The sequence below is a fragment of the Ceratosolen solmsi genome, unplaced genomic scaffold (genome assembly GCF_000503995.2).
Source record: "Ceratosolen solmsi marchali unplaced genomic scaffold, CerSol_1.0 scaffold35, whole genome shotgun sequence".
Taxonomy (NCBI): Eukaryota; Metazoa; Arthropoda; class Insecta; order Hymenoptera; family Agaonidae; genus Ceratosolen; species Ceratosolen solmsi.
In genome coordinates, this window is record NW_011948423.1 from 6,857,785 (window position 1) to 6,877,433 (window position 19,649).

The 19,649-nt window shown below is 23.9% G+C and overlaps 2 protein-coding genes across 2 annotated transcripts; both read left to right on the forward strand.

Moving 5' to 3' along the window:
* The first annotated feature begins 1,891 nt into the window (after positions 1-1,891).
* On the forward strand, positions 1,892-6,091 carry LOC105362249 (aminopeptidase N-like). The gene is made up of 12 exons (XM_011499640.1): positions 1,892-1,978; positions 2,082-2,610; positions 2,736-3,182; positions 3,301-3,484; positions 3,608-3,767; positions 3,992-4,073; positions 4,200-4,573; positions 4,647-4,924; positions 5,016-5,206; positions 5,285-5,608; positions 5,713-5,788; positions 5,846-6,091. The coding sequence occupies exons 2-12, from the start codon at positions 2,105-2,107 to the stop codon at positions 6,065-6,067; spliced, it is 2,844 nt and encodes a 947-aa protein (XP_011497942.1). The 5' UTR covers positions 1,892-1,978; positions 2,082-2,104; the 3' UTR covers positions 6,068-6,091.
* Positions 6,092-9,597: 3,506 nt separating this feature from the next.
* On the forward strand, positions 9,598-11,395 carry LOC105362420 (aminopeptidase N-like; the record flags this gene model as incomplete). Its single annotated transcript, XM_011499861.1, has 6 exons — positions 9,598-9,964; positions 10,054-10,331; positions 10,408-10,598; positions 10,715-11,026; positions 11,106-11,187; positions 11,264-11,395. Coding segments are annotated over exons 1-6 (1,278 nt in total), but the record flags the coding sequence as incomplete, so codon positions are not given.
* Between the last annotated feature and the right edge of the window lie 8,254 nt (positions 11,396-19,649).

Consider the following 19,649-nt stretch of genomic DNA (forward strand, 5'->3'; position numbering starts at 1 on the left):
GAATAAAATTTGTAATGCAAATCATAACTTAATCAAATAAAATAAAAATATTATTTTATAAGTAAAAATAATATTAACAAAAATATTCTCTCTAAGCTACAAACACGTATATATATATATATATATATATATATATATATAGTATTCATTACTTTTGTTTATTTCTTATCATAAAAGGTTTTATTATAATATGCGAATGTATGTGTATATGGATTTTTTTTTATTGAAAGCCGAATCACGTATAAAAAAAATAATTTCGATAAAATGATAGAAAAACAATTGTAAATATGGAATTAATTATACATATTTTATATATATAAATATTATATATATATAATTAGTAAAAAAAATTTTAAAATAGGCAGTTGTTAAGAATGCTTGGTAAGTAATTAATAATATAGTATTATATTCTGGATTGTAAATCTGTCTTGCATATTGTAGATAATGCGTGCAATAATAAAAACTTAAAATTATGATGGTATAAATAACAACTAAAAAACCAAACTATTGATGACTTAAGGATTGATATCTATAATGATTATATAGATAACAATAAGAAATAAAGTGTACGCGAAAACGGCATTTCTCAAAGATTATTCAACGTAAATGGAAGAAAAATTTCTTATTATAATTAGACTACATATTTTTTTAAATTTTATATAAATTCAGAAATAAATTTTTCTTGTTAAATGAATTCTTTATTCGAAAAGGTATAAAAATTACAACTATCTTTATTAAAATAAAATAAAATTATTAATATACTAATTAAAATTAATCGATTTAGAATTTAATACTTTGTTTTTATTATCAAGAATTATTTCATTCATAATATTTTTCACGCTAGAAACTAAATTCTAATTAATTTAAAATTCATTTTCTTAATTATTAACTTTTATAATTTTATTTTAGCAATTATATACAACGTTCATGACGAAAAAAACTTCCGTTCTTTTCTTTCTCAAACTTAATAAAATGGCTTTTGATATATATATATATATATATATATATAAATATATTATATTTGAACCTTTTTTAACAAAATGTGTCGACTATATTTACAAATTAACAAAAAATTATAATTATTTGTAAGATTTTATTTCATAACATAATTTTTTAATATAGTTTATATATATACAAATAATCTTGATTTTTATAATACATATAAAGAAATCTATATAATATGATTAATTCATGAGAAAATAATAGGAATAACAATCTATAATATAAATAATCTACCTTAATATATATATATATATATATATATATATATATATATATTTAAAAAGATTGAAATTTTTTAAATTATAATTGTCTACGAATTAAATATATTTAATATCCAAAATATTACTAATATTTATGATCCTGTGTATCTGATATATGAATCCGAAAGAATTTATTTATCAAAATAATATTGCTTAACATAAATTATAATCTATAGAATCAAGACATTGAAATTTTTTAAATTATAATTGTCTACGAATTAAATATATTTAATATCCAAAATATTACTAATATTTATGATCCTGTGTATCTGATATATGAATCCGAAAGAATTTATTTATCAAAATAATATTGCTTAACATAAATTATAATCTATAGAATCAAGACAGTCATAAACATAAGAGATCCAAATATCTATGAGAGCAGAATGTAATTAATACATTTTTTAAATAATTCTAAATGAGAAGTGCATCTGTACAATAATGTTATGCTGAAAATTTTATAATTTATAAAATTATTTTAAAAATTCAAAAAATTTTTACAATGAACTTCACGGTCATCATTTTCACAATATATTATATTTCTAAAAGCTAAGATAAGATTAAAAGCAAGATTACGCGCTTTATAAAGACAACGCTTTAAACGTGAATTGTATAAGTTCTCTGCTTTTCTTCTTCAATTATTAGATCAACAATAATCTTTTCTTTTAATACATCTCCGTGCACATTTCGATCAAAATCATTCCTAAATGTTAGAGGTACGTAAAACATAAGTATTATAAAAATATTATTCTTCATTTTCATTTACTTTTATTTGCAAGTAAAAACTAATATAATTATTATATTGTTTTATTTTTACAGGAATATCACAAATTTTATAAAAAATGTATAAAATAATCAATATACTTCTGATTATATATATTGTTACAGCAAATGCACATTTGCACTTTCCCCTTAAATTGAATACAAATGCAGAATTATTAAGTAATAAAACTCAATCGAAGGTTAATTATACATTACCAAATTCTATAATACCTAAAAAGTATACTTTATCCTTAACCACTTATCTGGATGAAGGACTTGAAAAAAGATTCACTTTTGATGGCATCGTGGAAATTGAAATTGAAATACTCACAAAAGTTCGAAGTATAATATTTCATTCAAAGGACTTACGATTCGATCGTAATAATATCCATTTGAGAATAGACAAAATAGAGATTCAAGAGTTCTTTGTTCAGTTTGACAAGAGTAAGGATTTTGTGAATATAACAAGTTTGAAGGATGATTTTCAAACAGGCATCTACTATTTAAAAATAAACTATGTTGGTGTATTAAGCGATGATATGCACGGTTTTTACAGAAGTTCGTACATGAATGCAGGAGTAAAAAAGTGAGTGCAATTCATAATAATACAATTAATAAAAATATATTGCCAAAGAGTAGTGACTAGTTAATTTCAATTATCTAAAATTAAAGAGATAAATTATTACATTGAGGAACTTTTTGAAATTTTAGGTGGCTTGCAACGACTCACTTTGAGCCTGTCGGTGCACGTCGTGCATTTCCATGCTTTGATGAGCCCCAATATAAAGCAACATTTGACGTTTCCATTGTAAACAATAAAAAATACATAGTACTATCGAATACAAAAGTAAAAAATGTTGTAGTATCAAACGAAATGAAAACAACGAGTTTTTTTACGACACCGCCAATGTCAACATATTTGCTGGCTTTTGTTGTTTCCGATTTTACAAGTATTAGTAATAAGAATTTGAATTTTAGCATATACTCCAGACCAAATGCCATACAATATGGTAACATGGCATTAAACGTAAGTGAAAAAATATTAAAAGCATTGGAAGATTTTACTGGAATTCCCTTCCACATCAATAAAATGGAACAGGCGGCCATTCCCGATTTCGCTGCTGGTGCAATGGAAAATTGGGGTTTGGTTCTTTATAGGTAACACTATGTACTTTGCAATATAAATTAATCTTATGATGATTGATGTTAATTTATTTGTATATCTATGAAAAATACAAATTCTTTATTTTAAGCATTAAATTATTTTTCCATATAGGGAAAAGTCTCTACTTTACGATGATAAAGTTTTAACCACAAGCGATAAGCAAAATATCGTAGAAACTATTGCTCATGAATTTGCTCATCAATGGTTCGGTGATCTTGTTAGTCCAAAATGGTGGAAATATCTATGGCTTAATGAAGGATTTGCCAATTTTTTTCAAACCTATATTACAGAAAAGGTAAAAATAAAATTTTAAATTACTTCATCACTTCCATTAAAATAGTAAATTTCATGAAATATAATGCTTTATATTCGTAAATTTTCTTTTTTCTTTTTTTTTCAAATGTTATTTACACTTTAGATTGAGCCAGAATGGCACTCGATTGAGCAAGCAGTCATAAAAAGCATACAAAATAATGCCTTTGATTTCGATAGCAATTTATCAACGCATCCGCTTAATCAAGATGTGGAAAGCCCGAGTGAGATCAACGCAATATTTGACAGAATATCGTATGAAAAAGGTAAATATACAATCTTTTATTAGAAATCATTTTTCTACTTAAATCGAGGGTATCTAAAGATTTTAATGTGCTCAAACACGATGATAGCAATCTGCGAAACTTTTAACATTATTTATCAATTTAAGATATAACAACACTATCGATTAGATAAAGTCATTCGAGTCATGTACAGCCTTTAAAATTTGTATTTGCTTCAATATAACGTACTATTATTAATTTTGTAGGTGGGGCTGTCATTCGTATGATGCAACACTTTCTTACGGAAACTGTTTTTCAAAAGGGTCTCCAAAATTATTTAACTAAAAAGTAAGAGTCCCTAATATGTAAACCCTCGTATGCGAGATACTATATGTGTTATTTTTACTAATTTATTATTTTTACTAGATTTCATGAGTGACCTAAATAACTTAATAATATATTTTAATGCCTTAGATCATTATCAGTGGCAAATTCTGATGATCTTTTAGCAGCAATTCAAGAGGTTATAGATAAAAAAAACTTTCCACTCGATTTGAAAGCTATTATGGATAAATGGATTAATTACAAAGGCTATCCAGCTGTATATGTGACCAGATATTATAAAACGTCGACAGTTGAGCTTAAACAGGAACGATTTGTCAAATACAATGCAAGTAGGGAAGAAAAAGGCAATAAATATGAATGGCACATCCCAATTAATTATGCAATTCAATCAAAACCAGATTTTGTCACGACGATACCGCAACACTGGCTCAAAAGTACTGCGATGAATATATCTGTTGATGTTGATTCAAAAGATTGGCTTATTTTAAATAAACAACAAACAGGTTCGTAAAATAACATTTTAACTACTTATATAGAGGGTATCTACAAGCACAGCACTATAAATACATTAAATAGGCTTCTATCGCGTCAACTACGACGATGACAATTGGAAACTCATTACCAACTATCTTAATTCTGAAAACCGTACTAAGATTCACGTTTTAAATCGTGCTCAGTTAATGGATGATGCCCTCGCTTTTGTGAAGCAAGAAAAATTAAGTCTCAAAATTCTCCTGCAGTTAACCAGCTACTTGAAAAATGAAACAAATTATATTGCGTGGCAACCAGCATTTAAGACATACTTATGGCTAAAAACCAAATTAAGTAATACCGGATATTATACAATTTTCAAGGTAAGGTTATGGAGTTTTAAAAATCAAAAAGTGACAAATATAAAGCAATTTATTAAATGATATTTTGTAATTGAAATCGATGTTTTTTCAGGACTATGTATTGAACTCTACAACAAATTTGCTTACTTCTGTAGGTTTGGAGGAAAGCGAAAATGATAAACATTTGACTAAATTGAACAGAATTGTAGCTCTTAAGTGGGTTTGCTCTCTAGGTCATCAAGAATGTACAACAAAAATGCAAGAAAAATTGGTCATGTGGTTAGATAATTCTACGAAAAATCGGTATGCCAGTTGTCGTGTCGTGACCTATAAATGTATATGATTGTAACTACAAAATTATATTTGAATAATTAATTTCAGTCTTTCACCAGACTTAAAGAAAATTACTCTCTGTTATGGTCTGCAATCAGCCGACATCGATATATGGCAAAAAGTTCTGGATAAATGTGTGGAAACAACCGATCCTGATAACCAGAAGGAACTTCTCGTGGCTTTGGGATGTTCAAATAATAATCAGATTTTGCAAAAATACTTTAACTTTATTTTAAACGACACTTCGCCATTTAATAATACATTTTCCGTAATATCTACAGCAATAAGTAGTGCTTTAGAAAATAGCGAAGTAGGCATTGATACTGCTTTAGATTATGTAATTAAAAGGTTTATTACTCTCCTGAGAAAAATGTAAGATATTTGAAATTTAACTATCTTCCGAAATTTTAAATCGTTACAAATAAATTTAATATTTAATTGACATTTAATAATGAATTTAATTTTTTAATTTTCAGCAAAAACGAAGATCAAATATCCAGTTTATTTAGTAACATTGGCAGCAAAATTACCACTACGATTCAAATAGAAAAGGTATTTCAATTTACTTTCTCTTGAATATTAACAGTCTGCTAATTAACTATTTTTCAGCTTAAAACAACAATAAATATGGATATTCCAGAAAATATAACGAATCAAGGAATAAAATTTGCTGAAAATAACATTAAATGGTTAACGGATAATAAAGAAACTCTCAGATTATGGATGAAAGATATAAATTCTTATAGTAAGTCAAGCGATATAAGAATAACTTGGGGATACTTAACTCTCGTCACATTAATATTATTAATTACTCATTTCAATATTAATTAAGTTATAAATATTATGTTAAATAGTATTTCGTCTTTCAATTATTTCTATGAATTTATTAGACCAATATAGTATTGTATTTTTACTGTACCGTAAATTGTAAATATTATTATACATTTTTATATAGATATATTATAAAACCTACCAAATAGAAGAAATAAATATTATTTTTGAATATATTTATAAATAAATTTTATTATACAAAAACACACACACACACGTATGCTCGTGTTGACATACACGCGCGCGCGCGCGCACGCACACACACACATAAAACAAAATAATTATTTATTATCTCCCATCAATTATTCCGTTTTTTTATATTTTATTTCATATTTGTTGTGCATTGAAAAAGTGTGTTACTTGAATTAAAAAATACTTTAATGAAGATTATTTAAAATTAAAATTAACTTTAACAAAAATATACGTGTTCAAAGCTTTTCTGTGAGAGAATTCTGTTAATCTACTTAATTCATGTAATTCGTTAAAAAATTCTAGAATAATGTAGCAGTAAATATATATTCTTACGCTACGGCTTAAAAATATAAAAATTAAAAATACTTACCATTTATATAAATGTATAGTATGTAAAAATAACAATACTCATTTAATTATATTAAAAAATACTTGCGAAACAAATAAAATTTATTAATTTTTTTTATGCAATACAAATAATTCTGTAATACAAATAAAATTTAATCTTTATTTTATTATTATTAAAAAGTAAGAAATTCTTAATTTCTGAAATAAATCTTCTCTTCTGTTATTTTCATGAGAAAATTATATGAATCTACAACAAACATAAAAAAAGAATTTTAATTGTATAGATCAAAATTTTATATTTTTTATAAACTTTTATGTTTTTAATTAATCCACTTTACATATATTCTATTATTCTATTAATCCATTATTCTTCATATGAATAATAAATATTTATTATTAAGTATAAATATTTTGCACTTTAACTTTTCATAATTGAATACTTATTATTATTTGTGATTAGCTTTAGCTTTATCATAATACACACTCTAATGTCTAAAATATAAACATACTATTTTAGAATAAATGTTATTAACGTAATTTAAACAATTTTAGTAAACTATATTTTTAAGGTTATTCAATAAGCATTTTTATTTTATAAGTAAAACGCTTTAACATAATAGATAAATCACTCTCAAACGAGTGTTGTTAAAATCAGTTTCATGGGCTCATTGGTTATGACGTCATTGCGATACATCTAGTTTAAAATTATAACGATTTCATTTTAAATTTGAACTTGATCTGCTTTCGTATAAAAGACTTATACTTTTTTAATTACATAAGAATTTTATATTTGCTATTAATCTTATTTATTTAGAAAAATTGATAATATTTGTAAAATAAAAATGTTATTTAGACTTTCATACATTGACTTTGTATAAATATAATCATTAATATTTGAAAATATCTTCAATTTACACTTTAGAATAGTTTTAAATGCTTACATTTCACTAAATTTCAAAAGTGCGTATATTTTATATGCATTTATCTCTTCCAAGTCTGTACATAATTCATTTCATATTCAGGGTTAATTCAATAAGTGAACTATCAGGTACTACATGACAGTAAGAAATGTGTCAAACGCCATTTGTGAGTAGCTCGTACAAGATGATAGTCAGAAAGTATATCACACTTCTTTTTGCATTCTTAAGTTATTTATTATTGGTTTTGGCAACAAACAATACGTATGGAAAAACTCAAGAAAATCTTAAAAATGCAACCAATTGCTTTTTGAATAATACTAAACCATTAAGATACCAAGTTTATTTAGATCCGTGTATTAACGATGGTAATTTTAGCGGCTATGTTGAAATAGATCTTCTTATTCTTAAAACGACAAAAGATATATCGTTACATTCTCAAGAGCTGCAGTTTTGCGAAGAAGGTGTTTATTTAACTTTGAAGGGAAATTTAAACGACACTTTCGAAGCCTTAAAACCTGCAATAAATGTTGAAAATAGTGCCACTTCATTACAAAATTTGGATGAAATGTTCGATGTTTCATTTGAAACGATTAAGCCATCTGAATTCGTTTATGATAAAAAGGAACAGACAGTAACAATGACATTTAATGAATTTTTGAAGCCTGGAAGATATACACTCGAAATAAATTACATGGGTTTAATTAATTCTAATTCTGTGGGTTTATATAGAAAATTTTATTATGATATTGACAATCAGAAAAGGTAAATAACATAATTATTTGAATATAATATTACCATTGATTAAAAATATTATTACCATATGTATTACAGAGTAATGCTGTTAACGAACTTTTATCCAATATCAGCTCGACGAATTTTTCCATGCAGAGACGAACCTGCCGCGAAGGCAGAAATATACTTCACCATGCAAACATCTCTAAACTTTACAACAATTACAGCAAATTTACCTAAAAACTATATTGAATATAAAGAAGGACAACGATGGACGCACATTCACTCTATCACAAATATCTCAACATATCAACTTAATTTTGCAGTTTTAAATAACATGAAAAATATAACAAAAATCTACTCGAATACAACTTTTATAACATATACGACTAATGCTAATTTAGAATTAATTGACTTGGCACACGAGATATATGAAAAATCAATTACTATAATGGAAAATTATACTCAATTAAATTTTCCTTTGAATACTTTTATTAATCTCGTTTTGCCAGAGAAAATAGATGCCGAATCTTCTTCTAGTTTAGGTTTCATTATTACAAAGTATTATTACCTTATTTAAGTATCCCTACAATCAATTGATGTATATAAATTATTTTATTATTCTGGATTTTTCGTTTGCAGAAAAGATGATATTTTATATAACGAGCTTCTTGGTCCTCTTAAAAAAGTTAATGTCATTTTACAAGCTTCGAGAGATATTGTAAATCAATGGTTTAACCAACTAATTAGTCCTGCTTCGTGGAAATACATGTGGTTAACCGAAGGCCTTAGCGAATACATTAAGTATTATTTAGCCGATAAGGTAAATAATTTTTTCTTTTATGTTTATTTACTTGTAAATGTATAGCATCAGAATGAAATTCTGTAATTAAATTTTTTTTTTTATTGAATAGATTATGCCGCATTTAAGATTACAAGAAATATTCGTTATTCGGGAATTACAACGTCGATCATTTCTTCCTAATAAAATTACAGATACTTCACCGTTGAATAAAATTATCAATGACAGTCCAAAAAACATTCATTATTTATTGTCGCGGTCCGCCTCTACGAACTCAAAGAGTACGTTGAATGCATATTTATAATACATTTATACTATTAATTCAAGGTTATTTAATTTTTTAGCTGCATCTATTATCCGAATGATGTCAAATTTTTTAACCGAAAATCTTTTCCAAACTGGTATTGTAAATTTTTTCCAAACTAAGTAAGTTTTAAATAATTTTACATTAAAAAAATTAATAATAAAAGCTTTTAATAACATGAACATTTATATATATATATATATATGAGCATAGTAAATATAATTCTGTAAAACCAGAGAACTTTTGGGAAGCTATACAGAGTGCTGTGAACGCTTCAAAGGATACTAGATTAGTCAATATAAATGTTAAGAAAATAATGAGAACTTGGACAAATTCAGAATTATATCCAATAATAAATGTCACAAGAAATTATACAACTGGCTCAATCAAAATCACTCAAATGCCAGCAACTATACTTTTTGGTATAACAGAAAGAAATAACACGAGTAAATGGTACATACCGATAAATTATGCAACACAATCAAACCCTAACTTTAATTTAACTTTTCCGAGCCATTGGTTAAAACCAGATACTAAACGACTAATGATTAATGGTGTTAATCCTAAAGATTGGATTATTTTGAATAATCAACAAACAGGTCAATAATTCTGTTCTATCATTATAATTCCTTCTATTTAACGAAATATATATCTTTTTAGTTCTGTTTTAAAGTTCTTTAATATGTAGGTTACTATCGTGTTTTATACGACGAACAAAATTGGATCCGTTTGGCAACACTATTAAATAGCGATAATTATCAAAAAATACCACCACTTAATCGAGCCCAAATCATTAATGATGCTGTGCAATTTTCTCTTAAAAAACTATTAGATGTTAAAATTTTCCTCAATCTTGTATCTTATTTACATCGAGAAACCGATTATATTCCGTGGTACGATGCTCAATTTATATTTAGCTTTTTAAATTATCATTTATCAAATACACAAGCACATGATAGCCTAAAGGTAAAATTATATGTAAATCTATAATAAAAGAAATTTTTTAAGAAAAATTTCTATAAACTACAAAATATTATTTCAGAAATTTTGTCTACGATTAATTGTGCCTCTCGTGGATAAGATTGGTTTTGAAGATCGAGTGGATGATAATTTTTCCACTTTGCTATTAAGAAGAATCGGCAATCATTGGGCATGTCATTTTGGATATAAAAATTGTTGGAACAATGCAACTAAACAATTAGAAGATTACCTATGTAATAAAAAACCCAAATCGTACGTATTAAATTTTTTTTTTTTGTAAATATATAAAATCGTCTCAGTCAAAAATGAACAATGATTTTCTAATGAAAAATAAATTTTACTTCTGCTTTTCTAATTCTCTTTAAAAGGGAATTAGTTGACTTACAGGAATGGGCTCGCTGTTATGGCTTAAATGGTGCAAATGAAACAATTTGGAACAAAATGCTTCAAAAGTATCAAGAAAATTTATCAGAAAACACGATTATATATTTATCGTGTTCAGAAAATTCAACTATATTACATAATTTTCTGAATTTAACGATTTCAAATAACTCAATAATTAATGAGAAACATGTTTTATCGGTATTTAAATCAGTTTGCTTTTTCCAGTCAGGCGATGATAAGCGAATTAATTTATGTTTAAACTTTATCAACGATAAATTTGACGATGTAAAATTAAGGTAAGATTTATTTTACTTATAATAAATAATATTTATTGTAAAAATGGATAATTATAAATAAATCTTGAATTACTAATAGACTTGGAAATTCAACCCAATCTTTTACGTATCTTCTCGATCTTTTGGCATCAGAAATTAGACAAAAGCAGCAATTACAACATGTAAGATATCTTTCGTATTTAATTATAATTTAATATTTTTATATATGTTTAAATAATATCCTTCTAATTATTTTAGTTTAAAAAAATATTAGCTCAAGAAGAATCTATCGTCATTTCTAATAAGCTAAACTCTCGAATAAAACAAATAGAGAATAGTATTACGGTATTTGAACAGAAAGCAAGTTATTACGAACCATATTTAAAGGAAAAATTATTGAATTTTTAATTATTTCTATTTTGTTGTTATACTGTATTATAAATTATAGCTATGAATTCAAATCCAATGAAAAATTCTAATCATGTAACACGGAATATTTTACTGATCATCAAATATAAATATTTTGACATTATTTAAATACAATTATGAACTGAAACATTAAGATTGCCTCCTTTTAATTGATAAAATTTTGAATAACATTTTTGTCTAAAACATATGTAACAAGATGATTTGAATTTTATAATTGTTAGTTAATATAGAAATGATAAAAATTAACCATAGCATACATTATTTTTAATTTGAAAAATTCATATATATATAATTAAATTCACCGGCTAGATGATATAAATAATTGATATAAAATAATATAATTAATTAATTTTTACAAATTTTAAATCAAAGTAATCTCGTTGCAATCGATTTTTATGATTTTATTTAATTTTTCTGCATATTTTTTGTATAATATTCTGCACTCTATTTAAGATAATAAACTTTTTAATTTATTATTACTAACAATAACCAGATACGTAGTAATTATTATTAAATTAAATTAAATTATTATTAAATGATATAAATTTCATTTGAAAGTTTATTCCACTCAAATAAAAAATAAAATCACCTCTACAATTTATTATTAAATTGCTTTTCTTTATTATTCATGCGATACATGTTTTTCTAAATATTAAATGAATGAACAGTTAACTGGTGTTTGCACTATATATTATTTACATAAAATATTTTTTTATAATTTTGCTATATGTACAAATTCCCTCTACGATAGAATAGTAAAATCAATGTCATCTTTATCCAGCCACAGCTATCACATGCAGGATGAAAATAAAAGCAAATGCAAATAGGTTTTTCCATAACTGCGGTGCTTTCATTCATGCTAGTTGCAATGCGCAATAAAATTATTTGTTAAATTCATCTACTATTTGTAAGCAAATTGAAATCTTGACCTATTCATATTTAATGACAATATCCTGTAATATACGACGTTTCTTCACATATCTATATATTTAGAAAATCAGACAAGAATAAATACATCTTTTTTTCATAACTATGAAACACAAACTTGTGCCGACTAAGTAACGACACTTATTATATAGTCGGCAACCAAAATCAATACCGGCAAACACAATTCTTGAAAATGCCGATATTGTCGACTGTTCGTATACCGATCAACACTTAATATTTAGTTAAGAATATGTATATTTTATTGATAGGAGAGGCTTGAGGTGAACCCTTAAAAGATCATTAAAATTGTGTGAACTAACACAATAAGAAATATTGCTTGGTTAACCAATTCGTAACAAAAACTGAGTCTTTCACTTGGGATAGGAAATGAAAGTATGCAAAAAATTCGAAATCGCTCAATAGAATAGCAAACAAAATAGTTATTATTATTACAGAAAATAATAGGCATTAGACACATATTCTTACACAGGCATTTATAACAGAACGTACCAAATGTTTTACTTTACTTACAGACAGTACAAGGATTTACCTTGTGCTCTGTTATGATATTTATATTTATATTAAATAAGTACTAAATACTGAAGTGCATTTGTCACGTAAGTTTAATAAACATTTTAATTCGAAATTTATCCTATTACATATTCATTGAGAATTTTTAAATGAAAAGCATACATTTTTGTAAATATAACCTCAAAAAATATAACCTTAATATATATTTCAAAACATATTAAAATCCTTTATTATAGTAAATCAATGAATATGTCTTATGACATAATTAATTATTATATTAAGATTTTTCTCTATATTACAATTATTCTTAATCGATACATAATGATTTTAAGTAATAACAATAAGTTTAATAATGATATTTTTTGAAATTTTAATTATAAACCATATAGTACCGTTAAAAAAAAAAGTTCATCTACATCAATTAATATTAAATTGAAAAATATGTATAAAAGAAATATTTCTAAATAATCATTATCATATAAAAATAAATTGAAATATATTTCTGTATATTTAAAATGTTTAACTATTCATTATTAATTGGTTAAAAATTGCAATCATACATATGTTTATAATACTAATTATATTTAATTGTATTATGCTTAAGTTTCATCTTATTTATAATATTATTAATAACAATTTGAATATACGTTAATTTAGACAAATGCTATATATAAATTGAATAAATTCAATAAGTCATTATATATATAATTAAATTTTATTAAGAAATTATTTATAACGTACTAATTATATTTTAATTTATTATATTATTTTAAGCATAGAAATTAGTTACTCACATCAGAATGTTATGCTTGTTATAGTAGTTAAATGAAAGATAAGAAATATCTAATAAAATTCTTATTTAAGTCTAGTCGTTGCAGGTAAGAAGTAAAATTTGTTCACAAACTCAATATATAATCATTGATTATAATATTTTTTTTATAAGTTTTAATAAGAAAAATTATATTATAATAAAGTACTAATTTAATTTTGTAAGTATTTAATAATTAAAGTAATATATGCTTTTATATAAATGAAAATTTATACTTTGCACCTACGTATATAAAAAGAAATAGAATTATTTTAATTTATATAAATAATTTATATAAATGATTATTCCATACAACTTAAAACTTTACAAATGTACTTTTTTTATTTAGTCTTTTATATAAATTGTACATCAAATATATAATATGTCGTATGACACAAATCTTATCTATATAAAATAATGATGAATTTAAAATAGCTGTATTATCACTTCTTTTTTATTTCATTTCGACATTTCTAAATACGTATCGTACATAAACAAATAAATATATTTTCTGCTTATAAAAAATTTGCGTAAAACAAAAAAGTAAAACAATTATTATCTTAAAAGTTATCGTTTTAACTATCTTTTCGCATGTTGGATTCAATAATTATTTTAGATAAGTAATTTATTCAAAAATAAAGTTGTGATGTATTTGTTAGTTAAATATGAAATCATTATGATGTGAATATTAAATTTTGTTGTTAATGAAGCAAATTCATAATTATTAAAAAATACGTTATACTAGAAACATTCAATAATACTCTGATATATAAAATATTATATTATAAGAAAATATATAAAAAAAATAACCATATAAAATTCGAAATTGTACAATAATATATGAAAAAAAGGAAGAGAAGAGCATAAATTTAAGTCATTGATTCAAGTGTACATAGTGTCTGTGACATAGTTCTTGATAAAAATATATTAGTTAAAGATATAAATAATAATGATAATTAAATAAAATCGTTATAACCAATAAAAAGTTTAAAGCTAAATAACAAAAGTTTACGATATAATATATCTTAGCTTTATTTATCAAATTTGTTACGAAATTACAATTAATTAAAACACACATTGAAAAATAATATAAAATATTGTTTCAAATTGCTCACAAATTCTATAATTTTTTATTTCAATTATTATATATCACAAAATTTTTTAATTTTTCAATATATTAATAATTAAATTTATATTATTACTAAAAAAAATGTAAATGCTCAAAGCAGTGAAATGTACATTGCATTAGAATAATTTAAAGAGTCCCTTTTCAAAAAAGCAGTTACATGTTGTATATAAATATATATACATATATAAATACAAATATATAATAAGATACTGATATGAAACTGATAAGATACTGATACTGATAAAATCGATCTGAAGAAAATAATGCTTTGTATAGTATAAATGTAATTGCTTTATCATCAAAATCATATTAGAGTTAACTACAAAAACAAATTTCTTCTCATACACATTACCTTATTTTAATACAGTACTTTATTACATTTCATATGACATAAAAAAAACTATACCTGATATAAATAAATAGTCTAGAAATATTAAAATTATTATATTGATATATTAATTAAATTCTTAATGAGTTTAGTCTTTTAATTCAATTTTACGTAAAATTATTTAAATTTTCTAGTGAATGTATTGATTACAGATACAGATATTGATTAACCTAAAAGATAAAATTTTATAATATATTGAATATAATTATACAATATATTATCCAAATAAAAATCATGCCTTCTTAGAAATTTTATATAGAAAATATGTGTAATTATATTACACATACAAAGAAAGAAGAATTTATCACCCATAAAGTTTAAGGTATTCAATCTATACGAATTTTCTATTTTACATAGTATAATTTTATGCATTATGATCTCGTATTATAATGCAGTCTAGTTCATAATAGAAAGAAATTTTTATTTATATTTAAATACTTGGATCTATATACGTAATAAATGCCTGAAAGTAAAATATTATTAAAATCTAGTCAGGCAACAAGGCTTTTTAGATTTTATTAAAAACCTTTAAAATTAAGAATGCTTATTCCAAAATAATTATATAAAATAATATTCGAGTCTTTAAAAATTTTAATTTGTTTATATATCTGTAAATTAATGTGCTCTATTAATAAGTCTGGAATTATTCGACTTTATAACTGTCAGAACATCAGCGATTAAACTATATAAGCAGTTTTTATTATATATCATTATATATATTTATTATATATAAGCAAATTAAATGTATAAGCAGCTTGACTTCAAATATTTATATGAATATGAAAATTAATTTTTATATAATAATTTACAAGCTGTTCTTGATATTGAAATATACTGAATAAGTCTATTAGTTTATAGGTATAATAATAATTATTATTATAATAACACATATATGTTATTTATTTTAATTATAATAATTATAATAATTAAATATAATAAGAACATTATTATAACATAAAATAATAATAACAACCATAAGCAATATTTAAAATATTAATTTACAAAGTTCTTACTTCTAAAAAAAGCATTAAAAAACTACTAGTCATATTTTAACTTTATTTTTATTTCAATTATAAAATATTATATAAATTTATTGTAAATTAATGAATCGATTAAAAATGGTAGTTTTATATAAATATGTAAGTTAACGAAGTTCACAATTGTAAATATGTAATAGCAAGGCTATTCGATTTTACATATAATTAACATAAAAATAACAATGTCTTTACTCGGTAATATTCAAACACTTGCGTCACACTTGAAATATATTATCTTAAATTTAATTTAAAGTTCCAAGTTTACTAGGTGATCTATACAAGCATCTCTAAGTGCTCTCTGTAATGCTTTTCAAAAATATTCCTATTGTTACATACCTCTAATATTATTTTGAACAAATATTTCATAAAATGTTCTTAAAAGTTTTCTTGAAAAACATGATATAACAATGAAAAATTCTACCAGTATGATGAAAAAATCATTAATTCAAGGAAGTCTCAAATGTTATTATTTCATCATATACTATTTATTGTTATGCACCATGGTTACGTTAAAATAAATACGTATTGATTCTCATAAGAATTCATAAAATAAAAATAGTATATGATATCGAATAGTATAAAAGATGAAACGAATACATCTGTAATCAATTAATAATTTTTACAGTAAAACATATAACTTTGTGGATTAAAAATGGATTAAACTTTATACTTTTATTTTATATATTATTGAATTTTAAATTAAGAGAGAATTTACTAAGGGGTTCCTGACCAGTCTTACCAAGCAGGTTTTTAACGTTTAGGTAGTGAGTACCGTGTTAAAACCTGTAGGGAGTCAAACTTATACGATCTAGATAGTCAATAAAAATACGATGATCATAAAATTGATCAATTAAAATTTTCTAGATCTAAAAGTTGTATTCTCTCTATGTCGATCAATTTAATAGAATTAGTTATTGATTGAAGAAAGTAAAACCATGGAACTAATTATGAGTCTATATAAATGAAATGTATATTTTTTAATTATCTAAAAATGAATAATAAATAATAATATCATTCTATAATTACTTGCAATATAAAATAGCTGAAACAATATTGTTATACTATATAAATCATGCGTATGCGTATACGTATAATTTAATTCTGTATAATAATATGTAAAATATAAATAATAAAATATCAATTTTTATTAAAAGTATAAAATGAGAATGCTTCCAAACAAAATCTTTAAACATTTTCAGGATTGATCAGCTTTGCTTCCTTTTTTCATTTATTAAAAGACATAGGGAAATAGTAGTTTGGTATTTGTATCTAAAATGTGTTATTCATTTATCCATTATTAATTATAATTTAAATTATTAAAAAGATTTATTAATTAAAATGTTAATATTATCTCAATATTTATATAAAGCTTATTTAAACCAATGGAACTAAATTTGTTTTAAGATAAAAATATTTAAGCATTTTTTAAAATATTTTTTTATGTATAAATTTACTTTCAACGATTGACTATATCTGAAAAATTCATTAAATATTTTATTGAATTTTACCAAAAAAATTCACGAATATATTTTGAATATAAAAATCAAAAAACAATTTGAATAATCTTTTAAGAAATTGTCATTATAAAAATTTATCCGAAATTTTCTTTACCAATTCATATTCATTTACCTAATATTAAAAAAAAAATAGTTAAATATACAAAAATATTTATGACTATAATACATAAATATATATAAAATATTTTTACGTTCCATAAAACCCGAAGTTTGAAAACTATACATGCTTTAAACAAATATAATTTGATTTCTGTATATAAATATTTATAAAAAGAAATGAAAAAAAATACTGATTACTTATGATTTGTAAATAGATGAAAATTTATATGAATAAGTAATAAATTTATGTGGAACATTTAAATTGTAACGTACTAAACTGAAAGAAAAATCAATGCCACAAAAATGCTTTATTAATGTTAGTAAATTTGTATAATTTATAATAATTAAAATGTAATCGATATTCTTAATGACATACACAATCAATAACTTACTAATATTCTCGAACACAATATATATTCTAGCAAATAGAAATTTTATTTTATATAATTATAATTATACTGTTATGGTTTGATTTTATATTGATGTTACAAATCTTCCTAACACATCATAACCTACTCTATATACATTAAACATAATATATTTCAAATTAGATAACATAATAATTTATCAATACATGTGCTGTAATATTATTTTTTTTATCCCTTATTTAAATATTAACATTCTTAAAATTATTAATTTATCAATATTCTATACCAATATAGCAGTTTGTATTTCAATTTTTTATCGACAGTTAAATTAAAAATAATGACGTTCACTCACATATTTACGTTAAAACTCCATAAAATAATACTTTAGCAGTTATTTATCAAAATTATTGTCTCAATCCAGTATAGTAATTCTAGAGTGTTCTTGTAAATAGATAAAAATGTAAAAGCAAATTACCGAAGAGTGTAAATTTATATAATTGAAATAGTTTCGACTATAAACGGGTAACGTCGATTTCATTCATAATTCTAGATTTTTCCAAGGCATTATGCATGTATATCGATAGCAGAGTCGAATAAATTAGCGTACTCTATGCAAGTATATAAATAACATAAAAACATGTGAAAGTCATGGCTGGGCTCTACCCACTCCACGATGATCTATTTCAGTATTTTTCATATATTTGAAGCACACGTGCCACATATTACTATCATTTTTACATATTGTTTATATATATATATATATATATATATATATATATATAGAGAGAGAGAGAGAGAGAGAGAGAGGGAGAAAGAGAAAGACACTTAAGTTACAAAAGAGTATAAAAAAGTTCCGTGTAAAAATAATTGTAACATTCATATATTACTTTGTTAACCTTCAGATCTTTAAGCGTTACTAAACAAAAAAAAAAACAAAAACAAAAAAAATGCAGCCTCCGAAGCTCGATATTCGTAAATGGAATCTATGAAAGCTAAGATATTGTAAAACGTGCTTTAAACAAATAAGTTCGTACAAACGAGTATTATAATTATCGGTAAGAGACCTTAGAAAGTACTCGTGCGGAATTCATAAAGCTCGAGTGCCTAAATGATTACCATTATGAGCAAAGCTCTGTTGCACCTGATAAAACGTCGATTTAACGGTGGAAAATTGCAATTGGAAATACGACGCGGAAGCGGGAACAAAAATCCACTAAGCTCGCTCGAAAGTCAATTGACCAGAATGGAGTCTTTGGGAACCGAGGACTGGAAGGAGAGTCGAAAGAATGCATGTCTGGTTTACCGAGTGGGTGCCGTTCTGTCGCGGTAGGCAACAGCGAGTTTATAACGACGGCGCAGCCAACGCCGCAACGTTATTTAGTCCTCGACTCTCGGAGCGTACGCACGTGTC